Below are 27,387 nucleotides of genomic sequence, written 5' to 3'. Positions count from 1 at the left end.
GGCCCCTGCTCCATGGAATGTTGAGAGAGAATATGGCCGTTCACTCACTTTGTTGTTGAATGTGGGCGGGCGGACGAAGGGTTTTCAGCAAAATCAAATTGCTGGGCACGACGTCGGTTCTCTCTTCTCTCGATTCCCGCAACAGATCTCTCCCGACACAGCTTGGCTGGTCTGGGTTCGTGCCGAGAGAGATTTGAGAGAGGAGAGAGTCGAGCCGGTTGTGCTCGCAACTTGGCCCTTGTCCGCCTGCTTGAAATCCACTAGTGGGTCGGTGCTGCGGCCCCGAGCAGCGAGGGTTAGGGGGGAACTTTTCCCCTTTTTTACTCTTGTTGCTCGTGTCGAAACTTTTCTTGAGATGTATAACTTACTTTGCATGCACTCCAACTTTTTTTTGTTGTATAGCCCATGCCCCCAGAGTACCCTGGCTCCTCCCGGCGGGGAGTCGGGGTCCAGCTCTTTTTCAGGAGGAACGCACAGCCTGTTTTTTGGGGGGAAATTTTGTCAAGCTCGGTGGCCTTGGACTGGCCCGATGACGCGGAAGGTCCAAGCCTAGCCATTACTGTTCTATTGTCAAGATCCACGAGGGCCAGGTCGGGGCTTTTTCACCTTTGAGGAAGCTAAACTGCCGTCGACGAGGATGGAGGAGAGAAGAATGGGTAGATGACGATAATTGAATCTATTCATTGGAAAACTTCGACTGATTTGCTCGAGCTGTTTCTGCGTGTGACTAGATGTGGCTATGACTGTGAACGTACTTGGCCAATAGTGTCCTGCAGGTGCAGGCATGTCGTCTTGTTGGGTTGAGCAGGTTGGGCAAGGTGGTGTCGATCGGCGTATTGACTGTATCGTGCTTGTAGCTGCCCCTGCTCGTGTGAGACAGACTAGTTCAGTGGGCTGAGAGTCTTTCTTCTATATCTTCCCTCTATATATTTCCTCTAGTTGTACAAGAGAGGTAAGACAAGCCAACTAGGAATTACGTTAAATATTCCCGGGAAGTGGGCAAGGCAGATAGATAGATGCCCGTTGAAGACACTTAGAGAAAGCAAGTACTCCTCCGGAAACCAAGAATACAACAACCTGCGTTTCTTACCCTGGTAGTTTGCTCGTAGTAAATAAACGGGTTTACTATTGTTGTATCCGCTCCTTCTCCATCTTTAGCCAAAACTTACATACGTGAACATGCACACACACACACAAGCCACATCGCTATAATAGTAATCAATAAAACCAGGTCTTCCGGTTAGCTGTCGACCGAAAAGCCCAAATTGACGACGACTGCGCCGATATCCGACGAGCATCGCGCCAGCTTCACGAAGCGTGCGGTCGGGACCGTGCTGGCGGTGGAGTTGTTTATTTTGTTCCAAGAAAAACAAAGGCAATGCAGAATAAGTTCATATGATAGTATCTCGACCTAGAAAAACCTCGGCAAAACTCGTCTGTAGTAGAATGTGAGGCTGAGGCTGGCTGGCTGGAAATCCCGCAATTGTCTCTTGCCCCGCGATCCATAAAATAAACTTTCCAATAAACCTTAGTTCCTGCTTCGGACAGAGCTCCGCGGATAGACTATGGAGCAAAGAAATAGCGCTAGTGCCTCTCGGCCTCTGAGGATTCTCTCGCTCGGTAAGGCTCCGACGTTCGGTTGCTGACGCTGGCCCTGACGCTGACGGGGCGTAGATGGAGGGGGGATCCGCGGCATCTCTAGCCTTCAAATCCTCGGCGATATAATGGAAAAGATTCGCGAAGCTCGCCGACTCGAGCACACGCCGAGGCCATGCGAGCATTTCGATCTCATCGGCGGCACGAGCACGGGGGGGTAAGTGTTAGTTACTCCGTGGAGGATTCGGCTAACCCTTGCGAAGCATCACCGCGATCATGCTGGGGAGACTAGGCATGACCGTCGAAGAGTGTATATCGGCATATAAGAAAATTGCCGAACAAGCTTTCACACCCAAGCAGAGATTATTCAAACTTCCGGCAAGCCCCAGCGGCGCATTCTCTGCGACGGCCCTAGAGGGCGCGATCAAGCAAACCGTTCGAGAGTTTTGTAGCGAAGTGGAGTGTGCCGAAAGGCGGCAGCAGGGGCACACTACGGTCGAGACGTGTCTGCACAGCGGGATGGAATTCCGTAGTGAGACCTGTTCTAAGACGTACGTTGGCGAGAGACAAACATGACAACAGATAAGCCTAGCTAATGCACTGCAGGGTCGTGTTGGCCATTACAAAGGACAACGTGGATACGCTTCCTACGCTTTTCACAACATAAGACACGTCTTCCTCCTTCCTGGGTTGTAAAATTTGGCAGGTGGCTCGGGCGACATCGACGGCCGCGACCTTCAAGTCGATCAAAATCGGGCGTGATGACATTGAATTCGTTGACGCCGGGTTCGGATACAACAATCCATGCGAAATCCTCATCGATGAGGCCAAGTGGCAGTTCCCCAGCCGAGAATAGATGCGCGTCCTTAGCATTGGTACAGGACTCGGTGACGTCGTGGCCATCAAAGATAAGCGACTATCGATCCTCAAAGCGCTGAAGGACATGGCCACGTCCTCGAAGAAGGTTGCGCAGAGGCTAGATGGCCAATTTGGCGACACTAGCCAGTACTCTCGGTTTAACGTCGAAAGGGGCCTCGAGGATATTACGTTGTCAGATTGGGAAAAGCGGAGCACGATCTCGGCTCATACACATAACTATCTCCGAGAGAACCAGCGGTCGGTTAAGAAGTTTGTGAAGAACTTCTTGGTGGAGACCGAATATGGATCCCGCAGCGGCATAGCACCGGCTGAGCAGGCTGCGGTTGCCGAAGGAAGCCAAGAACTGCCGGGGAGAGCAGTTCTTATTGGAGCTGGGAATGGGCGCAGAGTTCCTCACGAAGCGCCACCATCGGCATCAAACGACGTGCAGGCAGGACAGGCCGAACTAGGCGGAACAAGTACTAGTTAGTATTAAAATAGACTTATGCTACGTCTCAACTGTTAACGGTCTGCAGACCACTTCCCCTCGCCTTGCCACTACATCCCGCTACCCGAGAATAGCCGTTTCGTTGGACGGGAGGCCGCGCTGCTCTACGTGCAGCAGAGGCTGTTTGGCCCGGCGCACAGCCGCGGCAGGATCGCCGTCGTCGGGCTCGGCGGCATCGGCAAGACCCAGGTTGCGCTGCAGGTGGCGAACTGGGCGAAGAAGAACCGCCCGCAATACTCGGTCCTCTGGTTGCCGGCACTTAGCAACACCACGTTCGAGCAAGCCTGCACGGAGATTGCGAAGAGGCTAGGCATCCGTCGAGCCGACGACTGGGATATCAAAGAAACGGTGCAGCAGTACCTGAGCTCGGACAAGGCTAGGCCGTGGCTCCTTGTTGTAGATAACGCCGACGATTTGGACATGGTCCTTGGGGGCTTGGATAGCCTTGGATTAATTGACTGCTTGCCCCGAAGCGAGCATGGCAAAATTATGTTCACAACACGTTCGGTGGAGGTGGCGGAGGCGGTTGCCGAGGGTGGCGTGATTAAGCTGGCGGATATGGATGGCCGAGAAGCGCTGGATCTACTAGAAAAGTGCCTCCAGCGACGAGACCTGCTTTCCGACAAGACGTCCACAACCGAGCTTCTAAAAGAGCTTGCTTATACCCCTTGCAATCACGCAAGCAGCGGCCTACCTAAATCGGAACCAGAAATCTATTTCGGAATACCTAGGACTTCTACGAGGGACCGCACAAGACACGATACGGTTAATGAGTAGGGACTTCCACGACGACAATCGCTACAGGGGCACAGGGAATGCTGTGGCTACTACGTGGCTCGTGTCGTTCGACCAGATCCGCAAATTGGACACCGCGGCGGCCGATCTCCTGATGTTCATGTCGCATATCGAACCTAAGGGCATACCGCGGTCGATCCTACCGAGTGCGGAGTCACAGGAGGAGATGGTGCATGCGATCGGAACCCTATATTCATACGCGTTTCTTAACCGGCGCGAGCAGGGTGAGACTTACGATATACATAGCCTAGTCCACTTAGCGACACGGGTATAGATACAGAAGCATAGGCTTGTAGAAGAAGCGGTGGCGAAAGCGATCCGGCATGTTGCTAAGGTGTTTCCGACGGACGACTACGAGAATCGTAACCTGTGGCGAGAGTATATGCCGCACGCGCTAAAGCTTGCTCAAGGGAATAGAGAATTCGATATAGAGGAGCGGTACGATCTCTACTTCTAGATAGGCCGTTACTTGCGGGTAGATGGTCGGATCCGGGAAAGCGTAGATTGTCTTGAGAGGTGTTGTTTCTGGGAGGAAACAACACTTGTCGAGACGCGCCCGTCGCGGCTTATATCGCAGCATACGCTTGCCGTCGCCTACCAGGCTAACGGTCAAGTTACGGAAGCGGTGGTCCTTCTCGAGAAGGTCTTAGCGATACGGGAGCAAATACTTATCGAGACGCACCCGGACCGGCTTACATCGCAGCATACGCTTGCCGTCGCCTACCGGGCTAACGGCCAGGTTACTGAAGCGGTGGTCCTTCTCGAGAAGGTCGTAGCGATACGGGAGCAAATACTTATCGAGACGCACCCGGACCGGCTTACATCGCAGCATGAGCTTGCCGTCGCCTACCAGGCTAACGGCCAGGTTACGGAAGCGGTGGCCCTTCTCGAGAAGGTCGTAGCGATACGGGAGCAAACACTTGTCGAGACGCACCCGGACCGGCTTGGATCGCAGCATACGCTTGCCGTCGCCTACCAGGCTAACGGCCAGGTTACGGAAGCGGTGGCCCTTCTCGAGAAGGTCTTAGCGATACGGGAGCAAACACTTATCGAGACGCACCCGGACCGGCTAGCCTCGGAAGGTTGGCTTACGTATATAATGGATAATCTTAACGTCTAAGATAAGGACGAGGACGAGGACGAAGATACTAGCCCGGGGGTATTAGAAGGATTATAGGGGTTAGAGGAACTAGACTATTTAGAAGATTCGAGTAAGATATTACAAACTACTCGATTGTTTGAGTCGTCTATCTATAAGGGTGCACGGGCACCACAAAAGGGGTTGCTAGGTTAGTGTAATATAGTAAATAGAGAGCAAGCTCCTATCGCGCGGGTAATATAATCAAACTAGATTACTATGTTACGAGTCCCTAGAGAAATGCACGGTAGTAGAGCACATTCTATTTGGGGTTGCCTAATCAGGAGGGTCTCAGGGCCCCGTACACTGGAGTACGCGGGACCCCGGGACGAGGGCGAACGGCCGAGAGCTCGGGCCCGGGGCCTCGGGACCAGGGGACATCGCTGATTGGCTCACCTATATAGATGACTGTGAACATGCTTGGCCGATGAAGTGCCCTGCAGGTGTAGTGCATGTCGCCTTGCTAGGTTGAGCGGGTTGGTTGAGCGAGGTTCTGTTGTCTTTATAGATGCCGCTACTCAAGTGAGCGAGGCTATCATAAAGAAGGGGGGCGAGTGTGCTTTAGTAACAGAAACCCTGCAGCTAACAACATGACAAACAATACCCAGCAGAAACGAGACCCAAACCAAAGTCTACCAAGTCAATATAAGCCAGCCCGCCGTCTATGTGCCGAACCAGAAAGGCAGTATCTACACGACCACGACGCCTTGATTCGAAAAGGAAAGGACAAACAAAAACATGGTCACAGAACCCCGCGCGGCTGCTAACCGCCCTGCACAATGACGCCGTCGCTGCGCAGGACCCTGCGGCCCGTCTCGATATCGCGGCGCGACGCACAGCAGCAGCCCATGGCGGCGTGGACGAGCGACGAGTAGATCGTAAACCCGGCGGCGAGCCACATGAAGACAAACATCCTAACGCCGACATGGGCGCGGATGTTGAGGTCCTGCTGGGCGGTAACGGCGTACTTGAAGGCGAAGCTGATGACGCTGACGGCGATGGCGGCAGCGACCACGAACACGGTCGACAGCCCGGCAAACCCGGCCAGCGGCAGGCTCCACCAGCGCGAGCGCACGGCCAGCGGCGAGGCGAAGACAAGACAAAAGTTGAGCACGGCGCCCGTGACGAAGAAGCCGAACATGATCTGCGACGTGATGCGCAGCACGTCGAGGATGGTCAGCACTTGTGTTGGGAGAGCGATGGTGGCGCCCGCCAGCAGCTCGTTCATGAGCACCGCGACGGGGTTGAACCAGTACAGGTTCTGCGGCGGGGAGCAGTACGTGATGCCCCTGAGACGCACATATCAGCTGGCTGAGGATATGAAAGGGGGGCAGATGGGGTGCGCACTCATTCTGGTAGCCCTCGCAAAAGTTCCACAGGCCGACCTGGTAGAAGTCGTGCAGGCCGATGCTCTGGGCGATGCTGTTGATCAGGCTGGCATTGGGGACCGACTTGGGCACGATGTCGGTCAGGTCCAGCGTGTAGAAGTAGATGTCCCTCAGCACGGGCTTGTTGAACGTGTTGCCGATGATGACCTGTGGTTGGTGTTAGTTGGGAGCCAGTAAACCGGGGGGAGGGGAGGTCAACTTGCAAGCATGAGGAAGATGAACGACAGGACATAGGACACAGAGGCGCTGATGGCGAAGCCGCGACGCAGCTTCGTCGCGCGCCTGATGTCGTCCTTGGTGACATGTGGGTTGAGTGGTGGTGCTGGAGACTGCAGCTCTTCTTCCTTTGACGTTGACGGCCGCGGCGGCGGAGGTGCGCTCGCCGCTGGCGAAGACGCCTTTTCTGTTTGGTTTCTCCTCCGGATCCGCAGAATCGACGGCAAAGCCATGTTAGGCTTTCTCCTATTTAGCCTTTATTTTTTTTCTTGGCCGTTTTTGTATCCAATACGAAAAAGGTCACCGAGAGGGCCAGCCCGGCCCAAATCAGACCAGATCAGATCAGATCAGGTCAGATCAGATCACAGATCACCACAGCAATCCAGGAGGGTGTTTGTGGAGATTGGGGGGAAGCTAAAGCCGCTGCTCCTGATTGCAATGACTTATTGCCAGGTACTCGGCACTGCCAGCCAAGAGCATAGCAGGGTGGTCGAGAAACACAGATCCAGGCACACCCGGATACAAAGATGTGGATATCGTGGTTTCAAAGAAAGAAAAAGTCAAGGATTCCCAAAGTCAATACCAAAAAAAACTTATTCCTTCCTGGAGGCGATGAATGATGTCGCCTGTTAGGGGACCTTACAGGACCCATCACACATCTGCGCCCAGCTGGAGCCTTTTTGGCGCGCGTGGGACCTGGGCTGGGCTGGCTCTGGCTGGGCTTGGGAGCAGCGCCTGCATCTGGCGGAGTCGAGGAGTCGTGCCTAGACTGGGCGTCCATTAGCTCCCGGGCCCCTACACCCTCTTTTTACCATTTCACCATGACGGGAGCCGGATGGCAGTGGAGACAGCTGAGGGTTCCGTTTTGGGAAAGCGATCCGCGGAAACAAAGTTCAAAGTTCAAAATTGGCCGGCCATCCGATCCTCTGCGTCCCTTCCCTTTCCTTTCTTCCCGTCGTCATTCTGGAAAAGTCAGTGTGGATGGATTAAACGGTTTTACACGTCCGTCCGGCAGTGGTGCCACAACGGACGGAGCATTGTTCGGATTGCGGGTTTAGCTAGGAGCTTTAGCGCGGAGTCCCGGCCTGCCGAACTGCGACTTGGCATCGCTAGCTGCTACACGAAAGGCGGGTTTGGTCTGAAGTCCAGACGTCATTGTACCCACGTCGAGGACGTGAACTTGGAATCGAACCCCAGACAAGAGTCTTGACTAAACACAGGACTACACACGATATGCCTTCTGAGAGAAGGGGCCTGAAGCAATTGCCGAGCGCGAGAGAGAGTCTTCTGTGGCTGGCGAGTGAGACTGGGGAATCCTGTGACGACTGGGATTGGTTGCAAGCGCGCGTCAGCTGTGCTTGCCATTGGGTTGCCGCTAGGGCTGGGACTGAGGGCAGGATAGAGTGCGCGGTTGTCAGGGCACCTCAGGGCCTAGGTCAGCTCTTGCCTTTTCGAGACTGCGGCAGAGCGCAGGTAGCGTTGCGTCTCGGGGTGGGTGGGGCCGGCAATCATTGGGCAGGCCATGCCAAGCACCTGCTTGAGGATTTCTTGGCTGGCTGAACATGCATTTATTGAAGCTGCTTTTGACACTTCTTATATCCACTTGGGGACTGGGCCCAGCAGCCACCGGGTCCTGCGTGACCTGAGCTTGCTGGAGGGTGAATCAAATCGATCGTTCTTTTGGCTTCTGTGCTTTCCCTTTCCAAGCTCCATCTTGGCAACTGCTTTTCTCTTCGCCGTTGTGTAGTATAGTGCAGAAGGTTCAGTGCAGTGCTGGGCTGCTCTTTTTTCCTTTTCTTTCTTTTCTCCTTCTCCCTCTTCGCCCTTGTCGATCATGGCGTCGAGATCGCTTCGGCGCTTCGGCTGCCTGCTCTGGGCTCTCGGCCTCAGCGCCCGCGTGGCCCGCTGCCAGGCCTCGGCGGACACAACATCGTCAGGCCTGACCGTCTTGACGGGAACCAAGGCGGGAGAGTCGCAGTCAGAGACCACGTCCGAGGCCAAGACGCCCACCGGCTCCTACCAGACTTTCTCAACAACAATCACGCTGGCCACGACGTCGCTGTCGTCGGCCCTCGAAACCACCATCGCCGCCAACGGCACCGTGTCCACGTCGACCGTTGCTCCTCCCGAGCAGACAGTGACATACCTCACCGGCTCCGTCCCCACCTCGAGCCCCGCCGCAGGCAACGTCTCGACCACCGTCGAGTCGCCTGCCCCCAAGCCCACCAACACGCGGCCCTGCAACAACTACCCCGAGTTCTGCGAGCGCAAGTACAGCAACATCACCGTCGTCGGCTGCCACAACAGCCCTTTTGTGCGCCCCGGCAGCGCCGCTGCCAACCAGCAGTATACCGTCGTCGACCAGCTCAACGACGGCGTCCGCTTCCTCCAGGCCCAGATCCAGTGGCCCAAGAACGGCTCCGTCCCCCACTTTTGCCACACCACCTGCGACCTGTTCGACGCCGGGCCCATCACGGACTGGCTGACCACGGTCAAGGACTGGGTCGCCGCCCACCCGTACGACGTCGTGACCATCCTGCTGGGCAACGGCAACTACTCGACGCCGGCCCACTACGTGCCCTTCATCGAGTCGACGGGCCTGCTGCAGTATGTGTACACGCCGCCCGTGGTGCCCATGTCGGTCGACAGCTGGCCGACGCTGGCGTCCATGATCCTGTCGGGCCAGCGCGTCGTCATGCTCCTCGACTACATGGCCGACCAGAAGGCGTACCCCTGGCTCATGGACGAGTTTTCGCAGATGTGGGAGACGCCCTTCGACCCCACCAACCAGACGTTCCCGTGCACCGTGCAGCGGCCGCCCGACCTCGCGCCCGCCAACGCCCGCAAGCGCCTGTACCTGATGAACCACAACCTCAACGTCGAGGTCTCGCTGCTCGGCGCCTCGGTCCTCGTGCCCGCGGTGTCCCAGCTCAACCAGACCAACAACGCCACCGGCTACGGCAGCCTCGGCGCCGCCGCCGCCGGCTGCGACGCCGACTGGGGCCGCCCCCCCACCGTCCTCAACGTCGACTACTACAACTACGGCGGCTTCCCCGGCAGCGTCTTCGAGGTCGCCGCCCGCATGAACAACGTCACGTACAACAGGCCCTGCTGCGGCAAGTCGTCGGCTGCCGCGAGGGTGCCGGCCGCCGCCGTGTCTCCCCTGCTGTGGGTCGCATCTTTGGCGTGGGCGGCCGTCTTCTGGGCGATGGTTTAGCGTGTTTCATGCGTTTATTTTGTTCTGGCAGGCCATTTCCGGTGGATATGAGGAGCATTGCGCGGCGTTGACGGTTTTTACGGCGTGGTTGAATTGTTAACTTGTTTCTCCTTTTATGTGCAAATAGAAAACAATACCCGGTTAGTTAGGAGGTGCTGGGGGCGGAGCTCAGGTTACCTAATATGATACATAGGAGGTCTGTTCGGACCGTAGGAGGCGTCATTCCGCACCGTAGGTCCAGAGAGTGACTTTGAGCTAACCAGGAAAAGATCTAGATACCTTCCAGGCTTTTTTCTCTTCAAAAACGCTATATATATAGCCGCATGACCATTATACCAGGCACGGGCACGCCAGGTTATTGCCAGAGCTACAGCATTCTTATATGTCGGCCCTCGTAGTTTGAAGAAATACTGTGCTGCCTCAAAGTCTTTGTGATGTCCTCTCTTCCCCGTTGTGGGTAGCCCCAAGGTCCAAATCGTACACTGTAAATACCCAGTTACGCGCCTTAAAATAGTATAGTTATTACCACGACGTGATTGAGGATGTGGTTGTGGAAGGAGGCGGCGTGGTTTAAATACAGGTACCTACCTACCTTTCCAGCTCACACTCCAGCCCCTGAATATTTGCCAGTTCAGTACGGCACTGCCAAGTCTCAGTCTGAGCAACTACTACTGAGAGAACGACTCAGCTAGCTGCGGAAAGAGGTTGAACAATTGGGTGTTTTCCAAAGTTTACGTGCTCTGGGCCTGTTCCCAAGTGGTGCCCTCTTATCTATCGCCAGCATCCTGAGACCAGTTATCCGTGTGTCATTTTGTGTCACGGAGTGGCTTTGAAGGATGTTAACACAATGTAGTTACAGATATTGCGTTATAGGGGCTAGGCTGATGAGCAGCGTGGCGCTCAGCTCCTGCTGCCGTTGGTCTCTGACGAAATAATCCCATTTTGACAAGACCTAATCAACCATCTCGAGGTGACAAATCAGGGACAGACTGTTCCCGTTCGAGTCGGTCACCCGCCCTCGACTACCCAGCCACTCAAAAATCCAAGAACTCGAGACAGAATGCAAGGCCCCAAGCAGGAACTTCGCAACCGCGGCAGTGGAGAGTCGAAGCCAGAGCCGGTGCAGGAGGACGACAACGGTGGGTCTCGCCCTGACATAATCCCTTTATCACACAATTACCCAAGATTTGAGAGACTCCTGCGGGAAAGCACTCGCCGATGTCCAGTTCTAGGCTGCATCGAAGGTTGCGAATGCAGACATTGCAGATGTAAGCCACCTCAGCCAGCCTCTTTGTGAAATCCCCCCATCCCTAGGTACCTAGGCGTCTATATACCTCGGCCGCAAGAAGTTATTGAAGCGGCTTCTAATGCGTGAAATATAGCGGGGGGGTACCACAGTGACTGCAGGTGCCGTGTCTGCCTCCCGGCAGCCTGGGAGAACTGATTGCAGTTCCTACCTTACCTAGCTATTTGTCGGGATGGGATTTCCTTGACAATGTGTCTATGTTTTTTTCTAGTCAAGAAAGACACAATGTTATATCTGTCGGGTTAGGTCCTTGGCTTGTTCATGAATATAACCTAGGCGCAGACTTGGTCCGGGTTGTTGTAACTTGAAGCATGGATGTCGTCCGTAGCGGTTGCCATGCCGCGAGAACTCGAAGCGTAGAGCGCTGCTGAGCATGCTGTATGCTGTCTACTGTCTGTTTCTCTTATGTATAATGCAGGTTTATGGGGAGTCGATAAGAGAAAAGAGCCTGTGTAGCCCGCAAAAAAAAAAAAGAAAAAAAAAGAAACTCAACATTCATCCTCACTTCCTCGCTAGCCTTTGACGATACGAGAACACACCTACGACAGTCAGTCTAGGGTAAAATCGGTCTAGCGTCCTCCGCACCCCGAAGTGTCGGGAATGACGTCTGCGGGGAACAACCCCAACCCCTCCCCCTGTCCATCCCCACCGACGAACGAGCCGAGGTTCAAGCAGGGCGACGGACCACTTGTCAGTCGACAATTGACAATCCGCCGGCTCCACCATGGCCCCCAATCCCATCATCTCCCCGTCGTCATCCTCGCTGTCGCTGCCGTTGCTTCACGCGCCTGCGCCTATGCCTACGCCCACGCCTGCACTTACACGCTGAACTGTACATGCCGGTAGAATCCCGCAACTGTTGATTTGCTCGTCGCCGCAACGAAGCCAATTGACCTCTATTTCTCTCATCTTCCCTCCGTTCATCCGATCCGATCCGACTGTTGGCCAGCACCAGACATCACGCGGCAATGTCCAAAACATTCACCAAGGCCGACGTGGCCAAGCACACGGACGAGAGTGAGGGGCTGTACATTATCGTCGACACGGGCGTATACGACATCACAGGTACTTCCCTCCCGCGCACAGTTTCTATTCTGTAGATGTAATGCGTATGGGTGACTAACACTTCCCAAGGCTTCCTCGACGAACACCCCGGCGGCGCCAAGATCCTCAAGCGCATGGCCGGCAAGGACGCCACCAAGCAGTTCTGGAAATACCACGGCAAGAACGTGCTCGACAAGTACGGCGACAAGCTCAAGGTCGGCACCCTCGCCGAGACGGCCAAGTTATAGATGCCTTGCCTGCCTACCTGGTGGCTATGTCTGTCTCTGTCTGAGAGGTGGGGGGATTCCGTGGTTAAGGGATTGCATGTTTTCTCTCCTCGGGGAAAGGGAGGCCTCGGGGAAAGGGAGGGGGCCTTGAGCCTCGGTGTCAGCAGCCCTGACGTCATAGGGAGGGAGTGCATGTGTGTGTGTGTGTGTATACCCGAGCGGGCGTTGCAGTCGGAGACGCGGAGCTATCTGGGAGTTGAATATTTGGCTGGTGGGCAGATAGATAGCAGTGTCGGGCTTGCATAGTTTCTTTTCGTGTGTGCTATTTAGAGGCGGTTGGTTCATGGGAGCGGAGCTGGTTTAGAGGCTCGCCGGCTGTTGAAGCGCAGCATAGCGTTGATACTATTGCATGTCATTGCAGCAATGCAGATTTCGTATTTTGAGCTACCTTGTGTCCATACCTGAGATTTCTAACTCTTGCCCACAACCCAGAACCAAGGTAGCCCAAAGAGACCATTTGATCCCTCTCTTCGGGTCCCCAGCACGGCTTGGCCTCGGTGTTCTAACTGGGTACTCGGTACTGCGGAATGGATCCTGCTCATTGGCAGTGAGCGAGACTGCGCGGCAGTGCTCCGGTTCTAGAAGAAACAGCCCGAACTTGAACGTTACATGTCAAAAAGAAAACACAAGGATTGCGTGCTGTGAGAGCTGGGGCTGAAATGTTTTGGGCTGGCCCGCACCACGGACAGGACAAACCCGGCGCGGGATAGGAAACAAAGACGCCCCCCACCACCCTCCCACCCCCTTTTTCATGTACGTATTCTCGGATTGCTGTTCACATGCAGAAACAAGTTTGTCCGTCAACTTCCTGTCTCATTCACTTCTCAGCCTTCCTCGACGATGAGGACTGGTTGCTTGTTTTGGTTAGACATGTAGCCAAGCCAAGCCCGGCCAGCCGCTTTTCTTGCCAATAATAATCATTAAGGTGAGACCAGTCTAAAAGAAAACCGACGATAATATTTTTGTGACATGTTAACGACTGCACACCGACTCACTCACGCAAACGGGCCAGCAGCGTTCTGCTTCTTCTGGGTCCCTTCTACATCCGTGCATGGTCATAGCTTTGCCTACATAGGTACCTAGGGAGTGATGTTGCAAGGGAACGACTCTACTCATCTATCCATCCATTCATTCCGACCCCTCCGAGCCGCGCGCATGGGAGCTAGTTGTGCTGCTGTGAGTACCTAGTGGTGCGAATCTCCCATTAAAAGCATGGGCCGGCAACGGACAATATGTAAATGGCAAACCTGTTTCGGGTTTCCTTTCTTTCTCCGGCTCGCACCGTTCGGATCCGAAGGACGGGGTGTGGGCTTATACGGAGTATGACTCACGCCGTTAGATACTGCGTACTAAGGGACCCGGGTTGTTTGTTGCATGGTTACAATACCGCGACGCCCTCCGTATACCTACCTACCTGGCAGTTTCCAAAGGCCAAGGTAGGTATTGCTTATTTCTCTGTCCTGACAAACCCGATGGGTAAGTAATAAGTGCCTGTACGGCAGCCGTGGTTTTTTGTGTTACACACGGAGCAAACTGCCTTACTCGCTAGGCATGTAGGTATGCATGTAGGTATGCATGTAGGTATGCATGTAAGGACACACTAGATATACACATGCCACGTCGTCCGCACCCTACGTCCGAAACATCCCCACACACAGAAAGAGAGAGAGTTCTGTACCGCCACACCTACTTACACAAGTAGTGAAAATAATACTTTTTTTTTTGTTTCTAGAATTAGTGAGCCAGACGCAACCCGCTAGACACCAGCTACCTTAGTCCCCCTATCCCGACATCCGTATACCCCCTTTCTCCTTTTCCCACGTGCGCGCCGCATGCTGTGTGCAAAGCCAAGTTGTCGAAAATGTTGTCGTGAAATACGGGCATGGCTAGCATCCAAACAGAAGACGACAGAAACTCATTGTTTCCAGAAACAGGAAACCAATTCCATCCCGTCCCGTACCTCACCTCCTCTAGCCACGCTAGCAGCTAGCTCCCCTTCCCACCCTCTTCTCCAATTCTTCCCCTCCAAGAACCAAGAGCCAAAAAAGGAAAAGGGCTCGCACGTAACACACACCCATCGCAGAAGGACGGGCTCGCGCCGGCCCGGGCTCGGAGATCTCGGTTACTTACCTTGCTTGCTTATTTACACCACCTCAATCATACACACTCTCTCTTTCCTCTTTTCTTTTGACGGACGGAGCGACGGGCGGCCCCAATTCGCTCGCCCATCACCCGCAATCTTTTGCCCCTATCTGGTCTCTGATAGGTTCTTGCCTTATTAGTTTCCGCGCATCTCGTTAAGAACAAACCAATCCAGCGCCTTATCACATGCGCGTACTAGCAGCCCGCTCAACCACGATAAAAAGAACCCGAGCGATGAAATTGGCTGTGATACACTAGTCATAGGTCGCAAAGGGCACGCTAGCTCTCACCTGAAAAAAAGAAAAAAAAGAATGAAAATGAAAGCCACGGGGATTGATTGTAAGTACGGGCGATAACTGATATATTCCCCTTTTTTCACGAGAGCTCCGTGACATGCCATGCCAGACTAGACAGCAGCTCTCTCGTGTCAAACTAGCAACACATCGAATATTCAGGGGAGGGGGCCCACCCCCGCTCCCCCCTTTTCCAACTACACACACAGACCCTCGACGTAAAAGTACAGTAATAATTCAGGAAAAGAAAAAAGAGAAGAGAAACAACAGATACTGCTTTTTTCCCCTTTGGTCCATCCGTACACACAATGAGCCTCCCAAGTGATGTGATGCGAACGCGGTTACCCTAAAATGCCCCCGTTACTTTTGTGTAGCGCCCCTGACCCTGCTTTTCTGACCTCCTCGCTCAAACGTTTTCGGAGATGGACGCGGAAAGAGAAATGCAAAACGCGCGCGCCGAGAAAAACGTGCTTAGTACATGTCCGTGTACATAGAGCTGGTGATATGATGAAAACCCATGCCCTTGCTAATATAACGCCTGAAAATGGAATGCTGGAGGACGGAGCTCGAAGAAGTGATCAACGGCGCATCGACGCGGGCCAGTGGTCCCGGAAGCTGACGGGGCTCGGCGGCGGAGGCGCCGGGACCGAGTAGTCGTCCTCCTGGATGGCGTGGATGGGGGTAACCAGCTGTCCCGACTTGGACGCAAGGGTCGCGTTCAGGCTGGCGAAGAGGTCTTGCGAGGTGATGATAGCCAGGCTCTCGCGAGGGGCCGGCACAGGAATGGGCGATGCGACTTGGGTAGAAGGCATTGTGAGTGAGGTCGAGGTCGGGTCAGACCGGTGTTTGGAATGGTCGAGTATTTGAATGCACAGGCAAAGGCCTTTTGGTTGGTGTGAGAGTGTGGGCTGCGTGAGGTTGCGTGTTCGAGGTCTGCCGAGGTTCCAAGGCAGGCGGGCGGGCTGGCAAGATATATGCACGGAGCCAAGGCGGAGGGCAAATGCAAGACCAATAATGGCGATATTAATACTCGGGAGCTCGCGGCGCACCGAGAAGAGGCTGTTGGCCTGCGTTCGGCTGTGAAACTTGCTGCCCAAGGTTTTCGTTCCCGGGGGATGGCCGGGAGAATCGGCTTGTGCTTGTCAACAAGACCTCGGAGTGGGCAGACTGAGTGAGCGATGACGCCAGTAGTCGGAAGACGGAGACAGAGAAGGAAGCCGGGCAGGCAGGCGGGCGGGCAGGAAAGCAGGCGGGCAGGAAGGCAGGCGGGCAGGTCTTTGCAAGGCCGACTCGATGTTTAAGTACAGGTGTAGCAGAGCAGGGCAGGATATTAGACCAGGGAGCCCGAGAGACCGGGCCGGCGGTTTAACAGGAGCAGGGGGAAGGGGGAAGGGGGAGAAGGCGGCCAGGAGCAGGGGTGCGGACGAAACGAAGCAACAACCTTGGGTGCGGCCCAAGGAGAATTCTGGGGAAAAGGCGGGAACCCAAGGTATTTGTACGCAGTATTGTACAACCAACTCGGCACCTGCCTTACCCCGGACTTTGGGAGGAGCGAGACTGAGGTGCTTGTGTCTAGGTTGTAGAAAAGGATGCGTGGGCGGTTCTGGCACATCTCAAAGTGCCGCTGGGGGAGCCTTGCTTGATAAATGCTGAGGGCACATGCCGCTCAGCTGCGTGCGCACGGAGAGGGCGTGGAAAGCAAACGAATAGACGAGCCGAGCCAGGGCAGGGCTCCAGCTGTACCGCTAGGGAGCGTGAGAATGGGACGAAAGTCCAACAACCTAGGACAAAAAGACAGGCAAGGCACGGTGCTGGCGTGGCGTGTCCCAGCGGGCCCTTGGCCTCCATGTGTTGCGTGCGTGCGTGCTTGCTTGGTTGCTTGCCCGGGGCAGTGGACTTCCTCAAGTGCTTGCCATTTCCATCCCTGACGAACCACAAGCCTAGGACAAGGACACGCCGACTGACGTGTGTGCCAAAGACGGGAACGAGGCATGTAATAAAATTCGCCGTCTATCGGCCCAGAAGCGGGCAGTGCCTGGCAGAGGAATGCCCCCAGGAACTACCTCGGGAAAAGCAATGCACCAAGACGGGGAGGTATGGATACTCCTACCGCAAAAAAAAAAAAAGAATGAAAAGTGGCCGATACCAGAATACGCTCAGTACCTGTCAGCTCCCCCCTGGCGTATTTGGGCCGCGGCCCTGTGGGGGGCCCGCTAGCAAGGTACCCTAATGTGTATCCGTGGATGGATGGATTACACCCGGCACTAAGGTACCAGGTAATACTCCGTTCACCAACAAGGCTGGAGACGCCTCGTTGGCGGCCGACACCTTCCAAATTGCAGAACTGCACCTCTGCCTTGTGTGTGAGACTGCCCGCCTGTTAGGCCCGTGGATGGGATACGGCGTCGGGGATACCTGCGTCAGAATATCCAGCAAGGCCGTAGATTACGTGGGATGACAAAGAACTGGCTGGTCCGCTGGGAAATTACGTGTTCAGTAGGGGAAAAAAAGGGAGATAAGTGGTAATCGGCTCCCAAGCTAGGATCCGTCGGGAACGACGGGGACGGCGAGATGCCAAGAAGCCAGGTGGTAAGCTCCTTTATTGCAGCCTGGAACATCATCGTTGGTCATGGCAACTTGAACAAGCGGTGGGCGACGGACGCGACGGGAAGAGGATGGTGCAAGGTGCAAAGTGCTTTGCCCCCCCGTCCGTCTCCCAATCCCGCCCGCAGAAGGTGTCACTCTGGTCGCTCACCGGTGTGGTGTGCCGGCTGGGCAGCTACAGGGCGAGACTCCTCCTTACAGTGCTGTACCTTTGGGGCACCGATTGCAATATTTCTCCCCGTGGGGCACACTCGCACTTTCCTTGTTTGGGCACTGTCTCTGGGGGGGGCCGTTTGGGGCTCCACGGAGAGTCCAGCCCACGCCCACGGAAATCTCTGCTGGGGTCGAGTTGTGTGGGGTAAATGTTGGCTCGATTCGTCTGAATACGTACCCACTTTTGACTCAGCTTCCCTCCCAACATCACATCACACCAGAAATCCAACGGGAACTTCCCCTTGGGGTTTCTTTTAGCCCCAGTCGTTGCCTGTCGCGCGGCGTCAAAGTTTCGAGTATACCGCCGAGATTTGCCAGCTCCATTAGCATACGTTCCTTCCCATTGCTCACGCCTCACTTTTCTTTTTTCTTTTTCTTGTTTGCTTGCCTTCTCCTCTTTCCCTTTCTATCATTTCCATTCCCAAGGGCGTCGAGGCGGTCTAGAGGTCTTCCCGTCTAGTGGAACCTTTGCTCCGGGCCGCTTGTTTCTTTTATTTGCCTCCTCTCACGTACCTTACTTAGTAGGTGCTCACTCGTTGTTTGTAGGACAAACAAAGCAACAGGGTGTCGAAAATGTCAGGCATCCATCCGCCATTCAAGAAGGGTCCTTGCATAAGCAGAGGTGATGCTACCTTGATCTAGCGCCCAGGCCGGCCCCAAAACGCTCCAAGTCATACTCGTACGGCGGGTTTCCGCACCTGTGTCTCTGTGCCAATGCTAGCTGTGTTCTGAAGGCGGCGAAGCATACTAGGCCACGCCGTGCAACCCAACAATTGGCTCTCAACTGCCACCACCGTCGGAGTTGTGTGCGGCCGGAGGTCGCAGCTGCGTGGGGGCTGCCGAATGTCTTCGTTACAACCCGACTTACCGCCTGGCCGCCCTCGCTGCCCTCGCTGCTCTCGAAGTTTCTCGATCGATCTGAGTCATCGTTTCCGATGAGCTGAGCATGTTGAGGCGGCGTGGCCATGCTGCTCGGACTGGTAGCTGCACTAGGTCTGGATGTGCCGCCAATGTTTGCTTCTGCTTCTCCTTCTGCCTCTGCTGTTGCTCTGCTTGCATCAAGGAAATGCGCGCATGCCTTCATGCCATCATGACACACGGACGAATTTGCTCCCACCGCTCTTTCTAGGCGAGGCTGTCTCATTACCGCTCCGTCGTCCGATGTCCACAACCTCCGCTCGCATCCTTGCTTCGTCCCGTTGCTCGGTCGTTTCAAAAAACCTTCTGGAACCAGGCAATTGCCCGCTGGCCCCAGGTGGCTCCCTGCAAGGCCTGCAGCCCCCTGATCATCCTTGTTCGGATATCGGCGCAGATTTCCGGCTAGTTATTTCAGGGCTTGGCTTTCCCCAGATTTTCCGCCCTCGTGGTAGCGCTGCCAAGAATCAGATCTAGAGGCTTGCAATGCCAGCCCGCCCGCCCGCGACGGCTGGCGGTTGATCGCTGTGATCCCGTGTCTTCACGCAGAAGCGCCACGTCATTTGACTTCGCTTCGTTAGTCAAAAAGCCTGAGCCACCGGCAGCTGCTTTCTGTACGTTCCAAGGCTTTTTCGTCTGTCACAGAACATGAACGGAATTGAAGAGACTGCTACACTAGGTGACTAGCCCGCCATGGCTCCCGCAAACGCAATTACCGTGTGTCATGTTGGAATGATTGCACCATTCCGGCTCCGTCGATGATGCGCCCGAAGCATGAAGCCTAATAATTCCTGGTTTTGCTGCCGGCCTAACGACCCACCCTGCTGCCTCTCAATCGAGTCGCCCGTGGTCCACTGGACCTGGCCCATTGCGGCCCCGGCCAATAACGGATAAATCACGGCCTGCCATTGCCATGCTCGCTGGGGAACAGAAGATTCTAGTGTACAGTCATGGCTTGGCGTAAGGAAGCCTGCGCGACTACCTCGACTCACCGTCGTGCTGTGGTACAGAACGTTGTGCGTAGTTTCAGCCGCCCCAGGACTGAAGAAAGTAAGCTTCTCGCTGAGATGACCGACGGGGCCCCGGCCGTTCCTATGAGCTTGTTGGCCCAATACTGCCTGTGGCTGTGGGGATGTGCCGCCGAGAGGCTTTTGTTTCAAAACGAGAGTGTTTCGGCCCGGGCCACGCGGCCGGTTTGGGGGCCGGTAGAGATCGGCGTCCTCCGTTTGCCACGGCGTCGTTTGGCGGAGGCGGCGACCGTCAGGGCCGGCTATTTGTATCAGCAACACCCTGCGTGAATTCTGAGCGGCTGAAACTACACCGTCGGCAATTATCTTGCAACACGTCAGTGGCCCTCGGTCTCCGATTCCTTGCTTTGCGCTGTTTCACTGTGGACAGTCAGGGATAAGAAAACTCTTCTCCGGCCAGCACATATCGGAACAGGGGTGCTGGTTCAACCTCTTACGACGTATTCTCGTGCTAATAAGCTTACTCAATACGAGTGTGTATCCTGTTAACCACCCGCTGGTAAGCTCTATTTGCTATGCCCGCGACTCAAGAAGACGCTAGGCTAAAAAGTCGTCACAAAAATCACAAGAACAAGGCTTTAGACCACCACAACTGGGGTCTCATCGTCGAGCTTGTACGCCTTTCTCGCAGTGCCGCTGAAAATCATCGTTTCTTCTTCCAAAGACAGTTTCGAGTGATAACACATCATCCGGATCATGTTATACCTAAATGATGTGAGAAAATAGTTGCCTTAATATGGATTGCGGGAAACCTACCACTTCCTCCATGCGCCGCGGCCAGTGCCCAAGTTGCACACGGGCCAGTCGCTGCCGAACATGACTCTCGCTGGGCCAAATGCACTGTACATGGGTAACCATCTTGAGAGGATGCCGTATACTTTCTCGTCCGGCAATGTTCTCTCGTCGACGGGGAGCTCGGAAAAGCCGCCGCTTAGCTTCATGTATATGTTGCTCCCCCCGCAATCGCTGAGGTTGCACAAGATTCTGACAAAGTTATAACGCCATTCATCGGAAGCGGATAAGTCGGGCTTGCACATGTGGTCTAATGTATCAGGAGGTAATGGGTTAAAGTTCGCACGAGAGGCCACAAGTTTGAGGGATCATGTCAGCGAGGTGATAGTGGGAGTTCCGGCATCCTTACCTAGTATGAAGACTACTTTCTCATCCTCTTTGCCCTCTTCCACGTCATGAGCACGCTTTATCATCTCCAGCGCTTCTTCCATCTGCTTAAGATCCCTTTGGTGAGCGTCAATGCCCACTTCAAACACGAATTTCTTCTTTCCCAGAAGCTTCAAGCTGCCGATGAACTTGTCGGTCAGACCAGTGCCGTTATTCTTGTCCTGTAGGAGGAACCGAAAGCCCTTCACCTTGGGCCAAGCAGGCCCAGCTAAATTCTGTACTAAATTGAGATATCTTTCGAGCTCCTCAGGGCCTTGGTCCATGGGAGCCCAGGGGATGATGGCGAGACACAAGTCGGCGTCCCCGAGATTGTGGCCTTCATTGGGCTTCGGCTGCCCGGTGACGATGCGCCGTGCCCAGAGAACCTCGTCCAGAGGACGTGCCCAGTTTTTCGAGTGGTCATTCCTGCGATCAGCCTCGATAAAGATCAGCCCCTCGGGAGCAGGGTCATTCGATGACGTGTCTTGGTGATATTGCTCGACAGAGTATTGGCCTGACAACGGACTACCGGGAATGTACCATGCGAGCGACGTCTGCTCGGATGCAGGGTAAAGATGGACGTGCGAGTCGATGATGGGGGCCCTTGGCCGATCGTCTGGAACTTGAATCGAGCCCGGGGCGGAGATATAGATTCGGCTCATGGCGGTGAGATGAACTCGGCAAAGACGGCAACGAGGCGAAGAGGAAGAAGCGGAGAAGTGGACTGGGAAACTAGAAGTCTCTTATTTGACTCCTCGGCGGATGTGCTAGGTATATAGTGACGCGAGCGAGTTCTTGGCGCGCGAAGCAAGACAACACGAGATGTAGTCTCTCGACCAAATAACTCGTATATTGTGGAGTACTGTTCAGTAACAACTTTTAAGGCAAGGGACTAAAATGGAAAATAAAGAAGACTGGATGGAATTGGCGGTTCCTGGGAAAAATTCCCTTCATCAACGTGAGGAACTCCAATCAACCCCACACCATTTCCGGTAACTCCTGCCCAAGGCGGAATGGAAGGAGTTGAGCCCGCTCGGGAACATATCACCCGAGTAACGATCTAAATCTAATCTAGTAATTAGTACCTATATGGATGGGTCTTTCGTTCTGATGCTGTAGCATTTTCCCGTTGCAAGATAGGTAAGGCTAGCTGCCTACTACCCAGGTACCTACCTACTTAGAGAACCACGTAGGGAGGAGCCACCTTTAAACGGCGGGACCAGGAACTTGCAGGAAGGATCGAGATAGAAGAACAGTGTGAAAATACAGTGTAGAACCACTATATGTACTGTCCGTGACTAAACCGCAATTAATGGCCTTGCCCCTCGACGCGCTTCGCGCCCAGTGCCATTACAACCTAACGCGACCCCTCCAAACTACCTGTGTTTCCACCCTCGCATCGCTGCGACAAGAACGAATATCGCGACCGTGCCGACCTACACTTTTGACCCGCTGTTGTTGCCAAAAGAAGAAGCGGAATTCGCATATCCATCTTTTCACATACAGACAAGATGGCCGAATCACAAGTCACACAGGGCGCGATAGAGTGAGTACCATTCCCTCCAGACTCGGCCATTTAACTCTGACGGTATCTGACTAAACTGCCTCTACCAGCGCCATATTCAACGATCCCAATCATGCCACGACGCGTTTCCCAGTCCCCATTCTGCAATGCCTCCAGATCAAGACGCTCGAGGCGAAAGCCCAGGGCGGCGGCCCGGCTGAGCGGTACCGCGTCGTCCTCAGCGACATCCGCAACTACGTGCAGTGCATGTTGGCGACGCAGGCGAACCGTGTCGTGCATGACGGCCTTCTCCAGCGTGGATGCATTGTGCGCATGAAGTCATACCAGGCGCAATCTCTCAAGGGCAAGAAGTACGTCGCCGAGCACTCGTCTGCCCCGTCTGCCCCTTCTGCCCCGTCTGCCCCTTCTGTCCCGTCTGCCCCTTCTGCCCCGTCTGCCCCGTCTGCCCAGTCCGCTTACTAAGCAAATTTCAGCGTCCTGATCATCCTGGATCTCGACATCATTGAGTCCCTCGGCGCGCCGGAAAAGATCGGCGACCCGGTAGCTGTCGAGACCAGAGCCACCGAGCCGCATACCACCACCATCGGCGGTTCCGGCTTCTACGGCGCGAAGGAGGAGTCTACCACACAGGAAGTGAAGCCGCAAGTGCCGAAGCAGCTTCCCTCGCGTGCCGGCGCTGGAGGAGGCGGCGCAGGCGGCCCTGGCGCAGCGAACGTAATCTACCCCATTGAGGCACTCTCTCCGTATGCACACAAGTGGACCATCAAGGCGCGGGTCACGAGCAAATCGGATATCAAGACATGGCACAAGGCAAGCGGCGAAGGCAAGCTCTTCAGCGTCAACTTGCTGGACGAGAGCGGCGAGATTCGGGCGACGGGCTTCAACGACCAACTGGACTCGTTCTACGAGCTGCTGCAGGAGGGTAATGTTTACTACATCTCCAGCCCGTGCAAGGTTCAGCTTGCCAAGAAGCAGTTCAGCAATCTGCCTAACGACTACGAGCTCACGTTTGAGCGCGACACGGTCATCGAGAAGGCCGAGGATCAAGCCAACGTGCCGCAGATCCGCTTCAACTTTTGCAACATCGAGGAGCTAAAGGATGTGGAGAAGGACGCCACGGTTGACATAGTTGGCGTGTTGAAGGAGGTGGAGGATGTGACGCAAATCGTGTCCAAGACGACGCAGAAGCCGTACGACAAGCGGGAGCTCGTCTTGGTGGACGACACGGGCTACTCGGTGCGCGTGACCATCTGGGGAAAAACGGCGACTAACTTTGATGCCGGCCTGGAGTCCATCGTCGCCTTCAAGGGCACTCGCGTCAGCGACTTTGGCGGCCGCAGCTTGTCGCTGCTCTCGTCGGGCACCATGTCGGTCGACCCGGACATTCCCGAAGCACACCGTCTGAAGGGTTGGTACGATGCCTCGGGCCGGAGCAACAGCTACGCGACGCACAGCAACTTGGCATCTATGGGCGCCGCCACCGGCCGCAAGGACGACCTCAAGACAATCTCGGAGGTGAAAGACGAGAATCTGGGCATGGATGAGCCGGCATTTTTCTCGCTCAAGGCGACCGTTGTTCACATCCGGCAGGAGAACTTTTGCTACCCGGCCTGCCGCAGCGAGGGCTGCAACAAGAAGGTGACAGACATGGGCGACGGCACATGGCGCTGCGAGAAGTGCAACGTCAGCCACGACCGGCCCGAGTACCGCTACATTATGAGTGTAAACATCAACGACCATACCGGCCAGCTGTGGCTCAGCTGCTTCGACGAAACGGCCAGACTCATCATGGGCGGCAGGTCGGCCGACGAGATGGTGGAGCTCCGCGAACTGGACGACGGCCGCTTTGTCGCCGAGTTTGAGGCGGCAAACTGCAGAAAGCTCAACTTTCGATGCCGCGCCAAGATGGACACGTATGGCGACCAGCAGCGGTATGTTTTGTCTTGTTTTGATTTGTCCTCGTCCCGTATCGGCTGGACATGTATACTGACGTTATGTGGTGCAGGATTCGCTACCAAGTTCTTGGTGCCTCGTTGTTGGACTACAAGTCCGAAGCGCACAAGCTTGCTGACTTGATCAAGCTAATGAACGTTTAGGGATGAAATGGGATGGGGTGAACATTGCATCGTGGCGATTTATCATGCCGTCGACGTTCATTTTGCTTTGTCATGTGGTGTGCCTCTCTGAAATAGGCGGAGGGGCAGCCCATGGCATTTAATGCACGGCATGTATGATTTAGACCTAGGTACGTAAATAGGAACAGACAGTTGCAGCCGGATCCGAGAACCTTGTTGGACTTTGTGCTACGTGCTTCCGCCGGGTATTGGATTTTTTTCGTGGCCAACACTAATCTATATATACTTGATTGCTGTTTTAAGCCGGAACCTGTGTGCATGAGGAATGACGAGGCATCTGATGCTCAGGGGGTGAGGCAGACCCAAAAAAAATGTAAACAGAAGTTCACGCGGGATTGGCAAGAACGGCAAAAGGTTAGGGTGTCGACGTGGGCCTGATTTGAACAGACTCTCCCGAAGGAACAAGATTTCTACTCTGCCACCACGCCTTTGTTGCTCGATTCCGAGGCTTTTGTTGTGAGGGCTCTGTGTAAACTCCACGTATCAACGAGTCAGTCTCACCGAGGCACGGATACTTCGATTTTAACTCCGCTGTCCGGAAGCTTCAAGTTTATTTGTTGCCCTACGAAAGCCGCGACGAAAAGCCGTCCGACCCAACAAATATAGGCAATGGCATCACTTCTTCTTGCTTGCTATCCCTCTGATCCTGGAGTTCCGGGTAACCATGTGATTGCATCAGGCTCTGCTGTTTGACGCGTGACTTGGTGGGACCGGCCAGTGCAAGCGCTGCGATGGTCTCCTTCACGATGGAGGCATTTTCACGTCTTACAGGGGCTCGCGAGAGGGCCCCGTCCGTTTCCATGTTAACAGCACCAAGTGGGCGGGCCCCTGACGATTGGTCGCCGTCCACTGAAAAGCCGCAAATGGAGGCCAAACGGGGCGTTTGTGGAGCCCCGCTAGACTGTGCGCGTTTTCGCGTTGCACTTTACGCGCTAGGACGCGTCCCGCCCAGCCAGCAATCCTGGTCCCTCTTAGGTTGCCCTTTCCAGGCCGACTTTTCCCGCGTCTTGCTTGTTGCTTGTCTGCTCCTGCTTCCACAACTCCATCGCCGTAGTTCTGCAATTGCACTTTCCATTTCTTCTCTCCGGTCCACCCAGCCAGCCAGCCCCTTCGATCTTTCCCGTCCTCCACCTCAAGAAGAATAAATCATCGGTTCCCTGCAACCATGCCAGGCGCGATTGCCCGGCCCGCGCGGCCAGCTCGTGGAAAGCTGGCCGCCTCCAAGCTCCCCGCAGCAGGCATCGCCAAGTTCACCCGCGTCTCAAAGGCCCAGAACGTCGGGAAGGAGCCCGGTGATAAGGGAGCCTCGCTCGAGACTCGACGCACATCCTCAATCGAGATTGTCTTGTCGACAAGGAAGAGGAAGGTGGACAATGACTTCGAGCTGGTGCCTTCCATCACGAACAAAGCTCCCAAGCGACCCCGCCAAGAGGCCGAGTCGACGCCAGTCGTGTCTGCCACTTTGTTACCACGCAAGAGGAAGACGGTGACATTTGCGGAGCCCGAAGCCGTCACCAGCTCGCCAGTTCACCACACCCCTACACGCACACCCTCGTCGAGCAGGAAGCGCCATTTCCAGCCAGACGAGCCTGCTCAGCTCACGCCACCCGACAGCGACTCCTCAGAAGCCGAGGCTCTATTCGAGCGCCTGAACCTGCAAGCCTCGCCCTCTCGCAAGCGGACCAAGACCTGCGTAGCCCAGAGCGACGGGCCCGATGGCAACCTCAGCCTGCCGCGAGAGCTCCTCGACCTCGTCGACCTCCAGGCGGCGTTCCTCAAGACGCTCAGCATGCAGTACGCGCACAACAGCAGCAACTCGCCCATCGACCTGCGCACGCTCTGCCCATCGGCCACGCAGGCCTGGGGCAAGCGCAAGGTGACGGCCGACGACATCCGCATCTGCGTCGGCGTCATGACGTGGCCCCCAGCAGTGGGCAAGCGGACAACAACAACCACAACACAACAACTCCCCTTCTTCCTCTCCGACTACGGCCGCGGCAAGATCTGCGTCGAGTTCCACGCCGACGCCGAGCGCGGCCCGCTGCGCGAGGCGGCGCTCAACGCCATGTTCGAGGCCGGCCTGCGGGCGCTGTGGCAGCAAAGCCGCGGCCGCGGCCAAGCGACGCAGCTATTCCTGGCCACGCTGCCCAAGGCCGCCGTCAAGACGTGCGCGTCGGTCGCCAAGGCCGCGCCCATGCTCGCCCGCGGCCAGCGCACGCTCGAGGAGCTCAAGAACGGCGTCGTCCGCAAGCTGCAGGAGAAGCAGGACAAGCTGCAGGCGCGGCAGCAGGCCACCACCACCACTACAGCAGCAATCCCCGCCCTCCTCAACCCCGACGGCACCAAGATGACACTCCTCGACCGCATCCGGCGCAAGGAGCAAGCGGCCGCACAGAGCGGACAGACGGCACCCACAGCCGCACAACTGCAGCGCGAAGCGGCGCTACACCGCGTGGACGAAGTAGCCGGCGTGGTCGGCATGCTGTGCACGGCGACAGGCGGCCACGGCCAGGCGCGCATCTCGTTCACGCTGGCGGCGGTGCTGATCAAGCTCAACGACTCGCTGCGCAACGCCATCTCGCAGGAAGACGGCGCCGCGTGCGTGCGGCTCCTGGCCTCTGAGATCGCGCCCCAGTGGCTGCGTATTGTCACGGTCGGCGGCAGGGAGAACGTGGTCGTGCAGACGGGGTTCCAGCCTAGCAGGGCTCAGGTGCAGGAGCGTGTCAGGGCCCTTTTGGGGTAAATGATTATCTTACTTGGCTGGTGTTTGCGGGCATGTTTGCAGGCGGACATACGAGTTGTAGAGTTGAGGGAGTTGTTAGTTTGTAAGAGTTGTTGGTTTGTGAGAGTTGAAACCTGGACACGGTCCCTTTTTATGCAGAGATGGGTATATACCTAATGTCGTCACACTGTCTGGCACGAGTTTGGGGAAGGGAAGGGGGTTTAGCACTGCATTACAAGACATTCTGTCTTTTGTTTTTGTTTTTTTGTTTCTTGTTTCTTTGATCAGGGTTGGAGGGG

General features: G+C 55.5%; 8 protein-coding genes across 8 annotated transcripts; 5 read left to right on the top strand and 3 right to left on the bottom strand.

Moving 5' to 3' along the window:
* Positions 1 to 2,452: 2,452 nt before the first annotated feature.
* B0T26DRAFT_748750 (P-loop containing nucleoside triphosphate hydrolase protein) lies at positions 2,453 to 4,877 on the top strand (the record flags this gene model as incomplete). The annotated part of the gene is made up of 4 exons (XM_060445005.1): positions 2,453 to 2,933; positions 2,991 to 3,591; positions 3,767 to 3,981; positions 4,381 to 4,877. The coding sequence occupies 4 exons, from the start codon at positions 2,453 to 2,455 to the stop codon at positions 4,875 to 4,877; spliced, it is 1,794 nt and encodes a 597-aa protein (XP_060301408.1).
* Positions 4,878 to 5,503: 626 nt separating this feature from the next.
* On the bottom strand, positions 5,504 to 7,033 carry B0T26DRAFT_176413 (SUR7/PalI family-domain-containing protein). Its single transcript, XM_060433588.1, has 3 exons — positions 6,487 to 7,033; positions 6,243 to 6,430; positions 5,504 to 6,184 (listed from the first exon to the last, which is right to left on the bottom strand). The coding sequence occupies exons 1-3, from the start codon at positions 6,730 to 6,732 to the stop codon at positions 5,659 to 5,661; spliced, it is 960 nt and encodes a 319-aa protein (XP_060301407.1). The 5' UTR covers positions 6,733 to 7,033; the 3' UTR covers positions 5,504 to 5,658.
* A 1,300-nt stretch (positions 7,034 to 8,333) lies between these two features.
* B0T26DRAFT_738864 (PLC-like phosphodiesterase) lies at positions 8,334 to 9,865 on the top strand (the record flags this gene model as incomplete). Its single annotated transcript, XM_060443644.1, has 2 exons — positions 8,334 to 9,667; positions 9,844 to 9,865. 2 exons carry the CDS (start codon positions 8,334 to 8,336, stop codon positions 9,863 to 9,865), a joined length of 1,356 nt encoding a protein of 451 aa, XP_060301406.1.
* Positions 9,866 to 11,599: 1,734 nt separating this feature from the next.
* Positions 11,600 to 12,753, top strand: B0T26DRAFT_698400 (putative cytochrome b5 protein). The gene is made up of 2 exons (XM_060441432.1): positions 11,600 to 12,087; positions 12,157 to 12,753. The coding sequence occupies exons 1-2, from the start codon at positions 11,991 to 11,993 to the stop codon at positions 12,312 to 12,314; spliced, it is 255 nt and encodes an 84-aa protein (XP_060301405.1). The 5' UTR covers positions 11,600 to 11,990; the 3' UTR covers positions 12,315 to 12,753.
* Positions 12,754 to 15,366: 2,613 nt separating this feature from the next.
* On the bottom strand, positions 15,367 to 15,600 carry B0T26DRAFT_638927 (uncharacterized protein; the record flags this gene model as incomplete). Its single annotated transcript, XM_060437088.1, has 1 exon — positions 15,367 to 15,600. The coding sequence occupies one exon, from the start codon at positions 15,598 to 15,600 to the stop codon at positions 15,367 to 15,369; it is 234 nt and encodes a 77-aa protein (XP_060301404.1).
* Positions 15,601 to 20,126: 4,526 nt separating this feature from the next.
* B0T26DRAFT_673062 (uncharacterized protein) lies at positions 20,127 to 21,368 on the bottom strand (the record flags this gene model as incomplete). Its single annotated transcript, XM_060439550.1, has 3 exons — positions 20,127 to 20,253; positions 20,305 to 20,590; positions 20,690 to 21,368. 3 exons carry the CDS (start codon positions 21,366 to 21,368, stop codon positions 20,127 to 20,129), a joined length of 1,092 nt encoding a protein of 363 aa, XP_060301403.1.
* An 849-nt stretch (positions 21,369 to 22,217) lies between these two features.
* Positions 22,218 to 24,327, top strand: B0T26DRAFT_673061 (putative single-stranded DNA-binding protein 68k chain; the record flags this gene model as incomplete). Its single annotated transcript, XM_060439549.1, has 4 exons — positions 22,218 to 22,252; positions 22,321 to 22,581; positions 22,705 to 24,162; positions 24,237 to 24,327. The coding sequence occupies 4 exons, from the start codon at positions 22,218 to 22,220 to the stop codon at positions 24,325 to 24,327; spliced, it is 1,845 nt and encodes a 614-aa protein (XP_060301402.1).
* Positions 24,328 to 25,531: 1,204 nt separating this feature from the next.
* Positions 25,532 to 27,109, top strand: B0T26DRAFT_748743 (uncharacterized protein; the record flags this gene model as incomplete). The annotated part of the gene is made up of 1 exon (XM_060445004.1): positions 25,532 to 27,109. One exon carries the CDS (start codon positions 25,532 to 25,534, stop codon positions 27,107 to 27,109), a length of 1,578 nt encoding a protein of 525 aa, XP_060301401.1.
* Between the last annotated feature and the right edge of the window lie 278 nt (positions 27,110 to 27,387).

The sequence above is a fragment of the Lasiosphaeria miniovina genome (genome assembly GCF_030549165.1).
Source record: "Lasiosphaeria miniovina strain SMH2392-1A chromosome Unknown B0T26scaffold_2, whole genome shotgun sequence".
Taxonomy (NCBI): Eukaryota; Fungi; Ascomycota; class Sordariomycetes; order Sordariales; family Lasiosphaeriaceae; genus Lasiosphaeria; species Lasiosphaeria miniovina.
This window is presented reverse-complemented; position numbering and strand designations above follow the sequence as displayed.